The sequence below is a fragment of the Mustela nivalis genome (genome assembly GCF_964662115.1).
Source record: "Mustela nivalis genome assembly, chromosome: 15".
NCBI lineage: Eukaryota > Metazoa > Chordata > Mammalia > Carnivora > Mustelidae > Mustela > Mustela nivalis.
The window spans coordinates 88,789,021-88,801,420 of record NC_139034.1 but is presented as its reverse complement, the minus strand read 5'-3'; the positions used below and the strand labels follow the sequence as shown (position 1 = coordinate 88,801,420).

Below are 12,400 nucleotides of genomic sequence, written 5' to 3'. Positions count from 1 at the left end.
TGTCCCAAGGAGGTCAGAGCACGGACGAGGGGAGTTGTAAGAAGGGACATGGTCTTTCAAAAGCAAAACGTGGTGAACTCCGCTGAGCTTGAAGGGTTTCCCCAGAGCCAGGACCTTTAGCAGAACTGGCCTCTGAGATTAGGTGCAGGGGAGCACTAAGTTTCCTGCAGTCTTCCTGGGCCTGGAGAAGTTTGAGGATGTCTGGACGGACGCCTCCCAGCCGCCAGCTGGGGCAGAGTGTGTCCCACTAGTTTCCTCTCTGGGTCCCCCCGCCGGGACGGACCGCCTCTGAAACACGTCAGGTGCCGCAGGTTCCCCGACGTCTGGGAAGGCGGGCAGTGGGTGCTGTCACAGCTTCACCATGTCTAGACGTGGCCCAGAGGCCCTTCCCACCGGAAGGCGCTTGGGGCATTCCAGAAAGACACGTCTTCAGGTGAGGCTGGCCGCGGGGGCCATGGGCTCCTGCTCACAGAGAAGTTGTCTTTCTGTTCCTGCTCCTTTTTTCCAAAACAACTCTTGGGATGAGGAGGGCTGAGGCTGCAAAGGCATCTTTTTCTTTTCTTATGATTTTATTTATTGGAGACGGAGAGAGACAGAGAGTGAGCACGAGCAGGGGGAGCAACGGAGGGAGAGGGAAGAGCCGGTGCCCGCCGAGTCGGGGTGTGACTCAGGACTCCACCACGGGACCGGGACCTCAGGACCTGAGCAGATGCCAGAGGCTTGACCGACTGAGCCACCCAGGCACCCTACGAAAGTATCTTTTTTTTTTTAATTTTTAATTTTTTATAAACATATATTTTTATCCCCAGGGGTACAGGTCTGTGAATCGCCAGGTTTACACACTTCACAGCACTCACCATAGCACATACCCTCCCCAACCCATAACCCCACCCCCCTCTCCCAACCCCCCTCCCCCCAGCAACACTCAGTTTGTTTTGTGAGATTAAGTCATTTATGGTTTGTCTCCTACAAAAGTATCTTAAATCTGCCCCCCACTTCTCATCACCTTTCTAAACCAAAGTGCACAACAGCTTTGGCAACTTTTTGTGGTTTCCCCCATTTGACAAGTGGCCTAGACCTGGTTTTCATGCCCCGATATTGAGATCTCAGGACAGAGTAAAGGGCCGGGACGGGGCTGCTGTGGAGCGTCAGGGGGTGCCTGACCAGCTGCTTCGGGGGGACAGCAACCACATGGAGCCGTGTGCCTACGTTTGCCTGAGCTGCAAACAGCGCCTGGCCATGACTCCCGCTCCCAAGATTCTGACTCCAAGTTTGGGAAGAGGCAGCTGAGGAGGGAGCCCTGACTTCTGCCTCCTGTGGGGAGCCGACTACATCCCGAGCTGTTAGCCTGGCGTCACCCACCCCGGGCGCAATCCCACAAGGCCGTGCATTGTACCCCCATCTGCTGGGCCGCGGGAGCCCCAGCCAGCCAGAGGTTTTCCCAGGCCGGGCTCCCCGGGAGTCGGGCGCGGCTGGAACCCAGGCCCCAGTCTGAGTCTGCTGCGGGAAGGAATGGGGCAGGCCCCCAGGTGGGTGCGGGGATTAGGATCTCATCCATGCGCTGTTCTCTTGCCGTAGCCTGAAAAAGAGCAAGCGCAGAATAAGACTCGCTCTTTTCTGCAGAAAGAAAGTAAAACATGGGTCGCAGGTCAGAACGCTGAGCTTTGGACCTGCCCTGCAGGGCCCTTTGGGGGTATCTCTGAGACATCCAACTGGATTCCTAAAGGGAGTGACGAGGACTCCTGATGGCCTGCAGGTGGGCGTGCACCCCATCCCACACCCAGGCCCCCCCCCCGCCAAGCACCCCATCCCTCCCCTGGGTGCCCCCACACCCCGTCCCGCTCCCGGGTGCCTCCGCACACCCCATCTGGCGTCCAGGCGCCCCCCACCCCTGCCTACACTATCCGCCCCCCCACCCCACCCCCGCCTCGTGCTCCCAACACACCGCATTCCTGCCCCCAGAGACCCCCCCCACCGCACCCCGCCCCAGCGTCCACCCCAACCCCATTCCGCCCCCAAGGAGCCTTGATCCCGCCCCCAGCCTCCCACCCCGCACCCCTCCCTCGAAGCCTAACCCCTCCCACGCTCCCCGCTCCCGCAGCTCCGGACACCGCCCTCCGCGGGGGCGGCAGGAGCAGGTGCAGCCCCGCCCCCGCCCCTCCCTCGCCGCCCCTCCCCCTGCTCATCCTTTGGGCCCCGCCCACCGCCCCGCCTCCCGCGCCCGCGGCCCGGCGGAAGGACACGCGCTCCGGTCCGGCTGGAGGCCTCGGCCCCCTGCGCCGACCCCGCGGTTCCTGCGCTCCTGGGCGCCCCCTCCCCGCCCTCCCGGCATGGAGTCCGCGGAGCGCGCCCAGGACCGGGTCCCCAGGTGCGTGCGTGGGGGCCGGACGCGCCTCGCCCAGCGTGGGGTGCGGGATGGGGACCCGGGGTTTGGGGTGCGGGGGGTGTGGGGCCGGGGTCCCCCCGCTGCACTCGTCCCCCGGCCCCACGCGCGCTGGCGGCCTCGTCCCCGCGGGGACCCTGGGCAGGGCCACGGGGCGCACGGGCCCGCGAAACTTTGTCTGGGGCTCACGGGTTCCTTTCCTCCTGGGGCCGCAGGGTGGACCCTTACGGGTTTGAGAGGCCTGAGGACTTCGATTACGCCGCTTATGAGGAGTTCGCTTCGGCCTACCTGGTCGTGCTCACCAGAAGAGCCATAAAATGGTCTAAACTTCTGAAGGGGAGGGGCCGTGTCCAGCGAAGCGGCACAGGTGAGTGGGGCCCGGCCGGCTTCCCGAGCGCTCCCCGGCCCACAGCCGCGACCTCGCAAGAGCTTGCTCTGGGAAGGCGCGGGAGACCCGTCCCTCGTCCCTGGGATGGGGACCCGGCCTTCCTTCCAAACCGGGGACCCGATCTGGGGCGGGGGGCTGGCCGGCAAGAAAACCGCTGTCCTGCTCTCCAGGGAGCGAGCGCGGTTCTCCCTTGGCCTGTACCCACAGGGAAGCCTTCCCTCCCGGCTCCCCTCAGGGCGAAGCCCACCTCACCCCAGGCCTGCTGCTGCCACCTGTTCCCCCCACGAATACCTGGCCTGCGCTGGCCTCTCTGGGCTTCTCCCCTCCTCCAGGCTTTGACCAGGATGCCATCTCCCGGAGGCCCTCCCAAGCTCCTATCTGGGATGGCCGGTCCTTCCTGTTAAACCACACAGCCCCGCAGGCCCTCCCTCTCTGGCCGTGTGGCTGGGGCCTGTCTGCTTCGGTGTGTCCCTGCGGGAGTCAGGGTCTCTGTAATAGCTTCAGAATTTGTTGAAGGAGTGAAGGAAGAAGTGTTTGTCTGCGGGTTCCACAGGCTGCAGAGAGGGGCAGGGTGGGACCTGCGGCCGGCAGAGAGGGGCAGGGTGGGACCTGCGGCCGGCAGAGAGGGGCAGGGTGGGACCTGCGGCCGGCGCCGAGGGCGTTGGTAGGTGTGTGCTTCCCGGAGTTCAGATAAGGGACCTTCTGAGATAGGACTTTGTGACAAAGGAGAGATGAGGGCTGAGGGCAGCTGCCGGGCCAGAGCCCTGTGACCAGAACCGGGATGGAATGCGAGCGTGCTGGACTTGGAACCAGGGTTCAGTCACATGACCAGGCCTAGAGAGGCCACCTGTAAAAGGGTTTTTAAGCAAGGGGGTGACAAAAACCATTTTTGCTTGTAAAGGGATTAGTGAATAGGGCGCAGAGTGGTCCCGGTGCATGGGGCAGGTGAACAGGAGGGTTAGCAGAGACACTTTGATCTTCGGGGGTGGGGGGCGGTCGTGGGGGAGGGAGGCTCTTGCTTGACACGGGGCTGTCCACCAACACGCTCCCCCCTGCTGGGCCCCCCTCCTGGCTGTCACCGATGGGGGAGGGTTTGGTAAGCACTGAGGTAAGCTGGCCTCATTCCTGGAGGGCTGGCAGGGGGCGGGTGCCCCGGCGGGGGTGGGGGGCTTGGGCTGGTCCCTGTGGCCCTGCGGTGCACTGTGGAGGCCCGTGCACTGTGTGCCTCCTCCAGGGGCCAGAACGGCCACCCCCTCCTGTCCCCTGTGTTACTATGTTTCCAGAGCGTATCTGCTTTTGTTTTCTTCTTTATTTGTTCTTGAAAGTTGACTGGTCTTTTGTCCTTAAAAAACGTACAAGTGTGTGAAGTACACACAATTTATGGATGGGGTAAAACGTGCAGTGAAAGGTGTAAAGTGAGCTCGAGCTCCTCTCCAGGCCCAGACCCTTGCGTGAGGCGGAGGCAGTGGTCAGGACGGCGCTGTGTGTCCGAGGGAGCCCGGTGCACACACACACGCGTGCCGACAGCCGCACGGCCGGTTGGCCTTCATGCAAGAGAAGGCCTCTCGGCTGCCATGGCTGGCTCGCAGGGCTGACCTCGGCCGGGGTCCGCGCCCTCACTGTCAGGGTGTGTGCGGAAGCCTGTGTTCTCATGTGAAGCGCAAACGCACCTTCATCTCCTGATCTTTGGTTTTATCGTTTGGTTCTAGCGAGTCGCGACCTTCCCTTTGAATGAGCCTTCCCACGATGGTCTACGTGGCCTCCCGAAGCCACGCTCTGTGTCCCGTGTCTGTTTTCCAGCGTCTGTTCTCTCCAGCTGGAGCAGGAGTGAGAGCAGCCGGGTGCGGAACCTTCCAGATGCTCGTCCTTCTCTCGTGGTTCAAAGGTTTTGTCCCGATTTTGCTGCTGCCTCTTTCAGCTCTGGCACCTGTCGGCTTTAAGGATGGAAGTTGGTTTCATTGAGATACTTCATTTTTGCTTTACTGTTTCTTTGGCTCGATGACGTTAGCGTGTGATTGTGCTGAAGAGGGTGAGCCGCGCCGCAGGTCCGGACGCAGGAATGTCGGGGTCCTGATGCGCCTGCTGCCTGGGCCCAGGCGGGCGGTGTCCGCGGCCTGCCGTCGTCGGGAAGCGGGGCACGGCCGGTGCGAGGCGTGTGGGCCACGCAGTTCCGTCACGCTGGGTGTCGAGGTTGGCGCTGGGTGTGCGGGTGGGGAGCTGTCGGGCAGGAGCGGGAGCGCGCCGGTCCTTCCAACCGTGAGACTCGAGTTCTCCCACCAGCTCCAGGCCGATGGCACTGTTGTCGGGCATGTGGCGTCCCGGGGAGCGGCGACGTGAGGGGACCGGCGGGTGCCCGTTCACAGCCCGGGAGCTGTTTCAGAGCCCCTCTGGCTTCCCCTGCACACCCACTTTGGTCCCGTCCTGGGACCGAGTTTTGTTTCGCCGTCCTGCCGTGGGGTCCCGTTTTGGATGACTTTCATCTGGACGCCAATCTTCAGGTCACCAGTAACACGGTGACCTCTGGATCTTGGTGTCAGGCACGTCTGCGGAGGGCAGCCCGGACTTCCGGCTCGACCGCACATTCGCGGATGTGACGGACGCGGTGAAGGTCTGTTTTGTGTTCGTTCCGTGTGGAGCAGATACCCACTGGGGACCCTGAGACCGCTTCTTCCCCCTCTGCCTAGGAACGCGCAGTTGGGCGAGCTCAGCCCGGCCTGAGGCATCCTTTGCTGCTGCTCCTGCTCCCGCCCACGTCCCTGGGCCCAAGTGCCGGGCATTCTTCTGCTTCCCATCTTCGTCCTAGTAGCTTAGAGAATCCGCACCATCTCAGTTAGAATTAAATTGCAAAAACAGACTTTCAAAGGCAAATACCAAAGAACATGGGGATTTGTTGCACCTTCTTTAAAGAGGTGCTGCCTGCACTCCCCGAGGTCAGGGATGGGTGAGCCCCTCTGGGGAAGGTCAGGCTCTGGGCGCAGGGAAGCTAGTTTCATTTTCTGCTGAAGAAACAGTGTGACTCCAGAGAACACGCAGCAAAAGTAGCAGAAACTTTTGTCCTTGGAAACTGTTGCAACAGCTCTGAGCCCCTGACGTCCTGGCCGGACAGGGTGGCAGGTCCCTCCAGAGCCCAGTGTCTCACTCCAGGAAGGGGTTCACGCATTTTGCACTTGCTTTTCTTCTATTTAAAAAAAGTTTTAATTTGCAGGGAGAATCACTCTTACCTCTTTACACTTCTGAGTTTAGACAAACGCACAGAGCTCAGCGTCCCTCCCAGCAAGACTGAGAACAGTCCCCCCTGCTGCCCGTCCCTCCAGGGCCTCCGAGGCTGGCTCCTGCCTCGTGCTGCTTCGGTGCCGCGTCCCCAGTGCTGGGTCTGCTGGCGGTGGTTGGGTGTCGCAGAGGAACATTCCGGGTCCGGTGACCATGGGCTCTGCCTGGGTGTGGCGGGCGGTCGACGCGGGGCAGGCGACCGGCCAGGGCTGCTGGCAATGGTATGGACTGTGCGGGAAGCCGCAGCCTTCCCGCCGTGGCCACCAGCCCAGCCTCCTCCCGCCTTCTCGAGCCGTGCCTGTCACCCGCTGCCTTGTGCAAAAGGCCTTTTGGCCTGCAGGACATCGCTTCGCAACTTTGTCAGAAAGCTTGTGCGGAGCCCGTTCTGGGTTTTGTGTCCTCTGTTCCCCTCCGTGTCTGTTTCCACCAGCCCCACACGGTCGGTGTTACCTCGAACTCGGGTAGGGACTCCGGCTTCCCCTCGAGGGGAGGTTCCCTTGTCTTTCCCGGGACTTTCGGAACCAGGTCAAACTGGTCCATCAGGTTTAAAGTTCCAGTAGTTTGTCGTTGTCATGTCTGTCTTTCCCTTTTGGGGTACCCCCAGTTGTGGGCCGCGCCCCCCACAGGGAAGCCAGGTGAGGGCAGCGCCTTCGGTGGAAGGGGGGGTGACGCCCCGCCAGACCACCTCGTGTGCTCATGGCCCGCGCGTCCGCTGTCCTGGTCCCACGCCGGGAGAGGATCCCGGCTTAGAGGCTGCTGCCTTGGCGGTGCAGGGGGCTTCTGGTGGCCTTGGACTTTCACTGAGCAGTGTCCCTCTGTCCCCGGCCGTGGTCGTGCTCAGCCAGGACCAGAGGGCTCCCTCCTCTGGGAGCCCATGCCAGGCGCGGTCGTGGGACCCTGCGGGACTGAGCCTGTGTTCCTCCGGCGATGCTTCCCGGGGCGTGCGGCGGGCGCCCCTGGTGTTCTTCCCACAGTGGACGGTGGAGCTTCTTTCATTGTAGGACCTTTTGTTTTTTCTTAAAGTCTTTAAAAAAAATTTATATATTTTCAAGTGCGTTTCTTTTTTAAGAATACTTGAGGTGCTTAAAACACACCAGGAGAGGAAAACAACAATGCTTTGAGTGTTTCCTTTGAAGGTGAGCTGTTTTGAGGGTTAAGTTAGGATCATTAACAGCGTGACGTGATGCCTCCGGTCACTGTGAGCGCCACGGGTCTTCCCACCTGCCTGGGAAATGGGGGTTCGTTCGGGTAGCTCCGGCTTTGGCTTCTTTTCTTGTGTTTCTCTGGCCATTAGAAAATGAGTGATTACTTTTTCACATACTTATCAGCAAAAATATTCCTCTCAAACCAGTTTTGCACTTACACGGAGCAGGTGTAGGATAGAGGGCGGTGACCGCTGCCGCTGAAACCCCCAGCCCAGTGGGGCCATGCGGACCCCAGCCCCGAAACCTGCCGGGCCTCCTCCCTTGCTCTGGCTCACGCTCGTGCTTGCCCGAGCCACCATTTGACCTCGGTCCCGTTTCCCAGTCACCCCAGGGCTGGACCATATCCCTGAGCTGCTGTCCCCGCACACAGCCTCTCTCTGACCCTTGATGCTCTGCTTCCTGCTCTCTGACCAGCAAGGGCCTCTCCTGGCCTCTGTCCCTTCACTCAGCGTGGCCTCTGTCCCTCGGTTTCCCAGGTGTCCCCTCCCGTGTGGATCCTGGCCTGCATGGCCCTGAGCCGGAGCTCGGGGCCTGGCCTGCGGCGTCTGGCACTGTCCGTGCTGGTGAGGGGGGAGCCCGAGGAGCTGCCTGCATCGCCTCCCTGCCTGTTACAGCGTGGGACAGCCAGTGGGGTCTGTGCCACGTGGGTGTCCCCGTCTTGTGCTGTTGAACGCGCGGAGAAGTGAGCATTCTTGGCTCAACGGCCTCTGCGTGGTTTCGGAGCCCGGGCAGCGCGCACCTGACCCCATGCAGCCTCTTCTCTCCGTTTCAGTGAAGCGCTATATCCGGAAAGGCGTCCCCCTCGAGCACCGGGCCCGCATCTGGATGGGGGTGAGTGGAGCCCAGGCCCAGATGGACCAGAACCCCGGCTATTACCAGCGCCTGCTCCAGGGCGAGCACGACGACAGGCTGCAGGAGGCCATCAGGACAGGTGAGCCGCCCAGGCGGGGGTGTGGGGTGGGCAGCCCCCCAGGACGGTCACGTTCCAGAGGGAACATTGTTCAAGAGGCACCTGCTGCTTGGAAGTGGAAATTTTATTTTTCTGAAGGAAAACCAAAGCTGAAGCATTCCCAGGGGGAGAACAGTGGTTTCCCTTGCTTCTGCAAACTGCAGCAGGTAGGGACCGGGGCGAGGGCAGGACCAGGTTTCTTCCGTGGGGAGCTGGAAGGGGGGGGCGGGGCTGCTGAGCCAGCGGTCAGGACGGGGCCTTAATCGGTAATCGCTTGAGGGATTTGTGCTGACGGCAGTGCCCTTGGGCTTAGACACAGTGCTGACGTACGTACGCCGTGGCGGCCCCTGTGTCATACTCCCGTCCTTGACTGGGAGCTGAGGGGTCCCCAGATTTCTCAGTGGCATACCAGTTTGTAAACGTGCAGAGTGCCCCAGACAATCTAAACTGAATAATTAGATTTTGAGGGCGTCTCTCTCCCTTTCTTTGTTTTTGAGAGATACAAACTTAAACACCAAATCTTTCTAATTTTTATTTAATTGCTATTTATTTCAGAGAGAGTACGCATACATGAGTGGGGGTGCAGGGTGGGGAGGGGAGCAGCTCCCCGCCAGACAGGGAGCCCGATGCGGGGCTCCATCCCAGGACTCTGAGACCGTGACCTAAGCCGAAGGCACAGGCTTCATCGACTGAGTCACCCAGGCGCCCCACAAAATGATTTTTTAAAACCCAGTTACTCGAATGTGCTGAGGTGAGGCTCCCTGGTGGAGTAAGGTTGGGCTGTGTGCCCAGCCCAAGAAAGGGGGTCCCTTAGCCCTCAAGGCCGCCCCCACACCAGAGCCTGGGGCAGGAGGGGCCTCCGGGCTGCCTCATGTTGGGGGAGGCCTGGGGTCCACGGGAGGGCGCGGTGTCAAATACAACAGAATGCTGCTGCTGTCGGTTTGAAAAGAGAATTTAAAGGCTCTGTTTAGTGACGGCATTTTTGGATAAAAATTTTTTTCCGTAAAGTGTAGGTAACAGAATTTACCGTCCCATCTTCCCAAGCTGAAACCCCACCCCCGTTAAACAGCTGCGACTTCTCCGCCCTGCCCGGCCCCCGCCGTCTGTCCCAGCTGACTGACAGACACAGGCGGGAGCTGCACCGCTGGGTCGGGCTCGCTAGGCTCAGCCGGGGTGTCGAGGTCGCCCGTGCTGCCGCACGTGTCAGGGTGTCCTTCCCTCTCAGGGCTGAGTACCGTGGTCGGGACAGAGCCCGTTCCGGGCCCAGTGACGGGCGCTCCGGTCGCCGCCTGCTCGCGCAAGTTGGCTGTCAGGCACCGCTGTCCCAGGACACCTGCTTCCCGTTCTTCGGGGGACGGCCCGGAAGTGGGACTGCGGGGTCCTGCGGTCGGAGGGACCGGGAGGAGTCCCATCGCGGGGACGGAGGCTGGAGCTCTCACGCCGCGTGCGAGCGCAGCCGGACCGCCCCTTCCATGCCTCCTCCCGGGATCGGAAGAGAAAGGTTTCAAAATGAGGTCAAGCTCCCAGTGGAGAACAGTGTCGAAGAGCCAGCACCGCGGTCACTGCAGAGTCCGGGTTAGTGAACGACCCCGGTCCTGGGGATGCTCGCTCCGGAACGTTCAGAATTCTGGAGCAGAAGCTTCCCTGGAGACAAACACGCGACGGGGAGCACCGTGCACCGGGCGCTCAGGGCTGGGCTTGGACGAGCAGGCCTCCCGTTCGGGCGCCGCGGGCGGGGACGGTGGCCTTGTCTGTCTGCGGTGGGGACACTGGCACAAGCCGAGGCGGGCTCCGGGTGCCTTCGATGGCACAGCAGGGGGCTGAGGGTCCGGCGTGTCTCCGTCCGCTCCGGTGATGCAGCCAGTGCGCCCTCATCCCACGTGGGAGAAAGACACGAAACCGCTCCCTCCCAGCCGTGTCAGGGCTGACACCCAGGGGCAGGTGTGGGGTCTACATGGGCCGTCCGGCGCGGGGGCGGAAGGCCGGCCGGGGCATGCGAGGGGTCTGTCCTCTGTGCTCACTGGCGTCCTTCAGCTCTGCCAGGGCTGCTCCGTGGGCTTCTGTGTTCAGGGTTGGGAGGATATTCCAGGGCTTTGAGCGGAGCTCACCTGGCACCTGGGGTCCTGGAGTGGAGCAGCCCCTGGCTGGGGGGGATGTTGGGGGCGGCGGGACCAGCGCCCTCAGGGAGAATGTGCTGTTGGGGCGTCCTGGGCTGTGGGGCTGCGGCTGGACAGGGAAGGGGACCCCGCCGGCACCTTTGTCTTCTGTCCTGACTCCATGAAGGGCGGTCAGGGTTGCCAGACGGGGTTTTAGGCCTCCTTGGGGGTAGACACAGCGACTGCTTTGTCCATCATGGGCCAGTGTTCTGTCTCTGCCCTCTGGATGATTCTGTGTCGTGAATTTCCCTGTAGATATGAACAGGACCTTCCCGGACAATGTAAAGTTTCGGAAGAGCGCAGACCCCTGCTTACAGAAGACCCTGTACAACGTGCTCCTGGCCTATGGGCGCCACAACCAAGGTGTGGGCTATTGCCAGGTGAGCGCCAGGAAACACGTGCCAGCAGGGAAGGTGAGCGCGAGCAGCGCCGCAGTTCGCAGCAGGGACGTTCTCCTGGGACGGCTGAGTGCGCAGTCCCGCTCCTGAGCCCCCGCTGCAGGCTGTGCTGTTGGAATCCGTATCGCGTCGGTTCGGGATTTCTTCTGGTGCCGACGGTAGGGAGTGGTGAGACTGGGGAGCAGACGGGAAGTCCCTTATGTGAGCGGACGTCCAGGCCTCGGTGCAGGGAGCATGTGAGTGCACATGCCTGTGGGTGTGTGTACACACGCTCGCGTCTGCATGCACACGTGTAGCGTGCGTGTGCACGCGTGCACACGACGTGGTGGGAGACCCTTCCACGTCGCTGTGGCGCCCGCTCTCCCCAGTCTTCCCCGCGGCCGCAGGTACCAGCTGGCCTCCTTACCCGTCGGTGGCTGTCACGCTGTGAGGATCTGCGCAGGAAGCAGCAGGCCACGTGTGGACCCATCCTTCCTCCGAGACATCTCTTTGCCCGGGGCGTGGGGAGGGAAAGAGAGAAGGACCCAAGGGCCTGTGGGGGGACACGTGGGCCTTCCCGCGTGGGCCTGTGCTGCTGGGTCGTGTGAGTGGCCCGTCGTCAGCCCGACACACGGTGCCCGCGGCCTCTGGCCTTGGAGGGGTGGTGCGGCTTCCTGCTTCCCAAGCTCCGGCCTCTGCTGTGTCCTGGTCATGCCGGATTCTCGGGTGGGAAGTCTGCCTCGGGCGGTTGGATCTGGACAGCCATGGGCGAGGCTCGGGTGGCGGCGGGGCGGGGCCTTTCGCAGAAGCCGGGCAGAGGTGTGCGGGTTCTGAACCTCTGGCCCTTGCCGCTGGGGAGGAGGCCCGCCTGGGCGCTTCTCACCATCATCACTTACGGTCTTGGACGAGGACCGGCCTGGAGGGGCTGTGGAGACCTCGTGGTCGGGAAACCACCCGTCCACAGTCTGGCCTCTGTTCTTGCGGTTTTTAGAAATGGCTCCAGACTCTGAGCCACTGGGCTGAGCGTGGGTGAGGCCAGAGCTCGCAGGCCGCCGGGTCGGGGTGTGCAGGAAGCTGTTGGAGCGGGTGGTGGACGGGGTCCCTCGGAGGCCTGCGGAAGGCTGCTCCCAGCCCCCGGCCCCTGGTGGCCCCTGACGTGGGCTTCCCACGTCATGTGGCCTCTCCCGTGTGGGGTGTGTGGGTCGACAGTCCTCTCGCTGGCTGTGAGAAGTCGGAGAAGCTGACTGGTCCCCCGTGACCGGAGAGGGACATGCGTTTTCGAGAACGTGGAGACGGTGGAGGGGGTCGCGGAGGGCGGGTCTGAACGGCTGTCGCACAGACGCCGTCCGCGGTGGGCCAGCCCCGGCCTGCAGCTCGTGGGCCCCGTGACGTCCCCCTCCCTGCCACAGAATGTGTCTGCAACACGTGTCAGGCCATGTTCCTCATGGTTTGGGGGAGACTCGGGTCCGGGTCTGGTTTCCTGTCTGATGTAGCCACGTGTCTGACCGTCGTAGGACCCGGTTGTGAGCCGGTGTCCCGAGGAGGAAGGCAGGCGGAGAGACCGCAGGCTTCCAGGCCAAGTCCCCGGAGCCCCCTGACACCGAGCGGTGTTCCCGCCTCTTGTGCCCAGTGTGTCACCAGAAGGCCACGGACTGGCGCAGGTTCAGGGCGA

General features: G+C 62.4%; 1 protein-coding gene and 1 long non-coding RNA gene across 15 annotated transcripts in view; one reads left to right on the top strand and one right to left on the bottom strand.

Annotated features, from left to right (window-relative positions):
* Positions 1-1,188: 1,188 nt before the first annotated feature.
* On the bottom strand, positions 1,189-3,546 carry LOC309849021. The gene is made up of 3 exons (XR_014303426.1): positions 3,412-3,546; positions 3,063-3,349; positions 1,189-1,617 (listed from the first exon to the last, which is right to left on the bottom strand). It is a non-coding gene; the product is annotated as an uncharacterized lncRNA (long non-coding RNA).
* Positions 2,211-12,400, top strand: part of GRTP1 (growth hormone regulated TBC protein 1) — an 18,911-nt gene continuing 8,721 nt past the window's right edge. For 9 of the 14 annotated variants that reach the window (XR_014303403.1, XR_014303404.1, XR_014303406.1 and 6 more), the window contains exons 1-5: positions 2,211-2,368; positions 2,599-2,750; positions 7,723-7,878; positions 8,019-8,177; positions 10,607-10,731. Coding sequence is in view for 6 of the 14 variants with exons in the window: in XM_082701179.1 (XP_082557305.1) it covers positions 2,331-2,368; positions 2,599-2,750; positions 7,723-7,878; positions 8,019-8,177; positions 10,607-10,731 (630 nt within the window). In the remaining 8 variants the exon portion in view is untranslated. Of the gene's footprint in view, positions 2,369-2,598; positions 2,751-7,722; positions 7,879-7,906; positions 7,929-8,018; positions 8,178-10,606; positions 10,732-12,400 lie in introns of those variants that run through there. The other 5 variants (XR_014303401.1, XR_014303402.1, XM_082701176.1 and 2 more) reach the window with 2 other exon arrangements.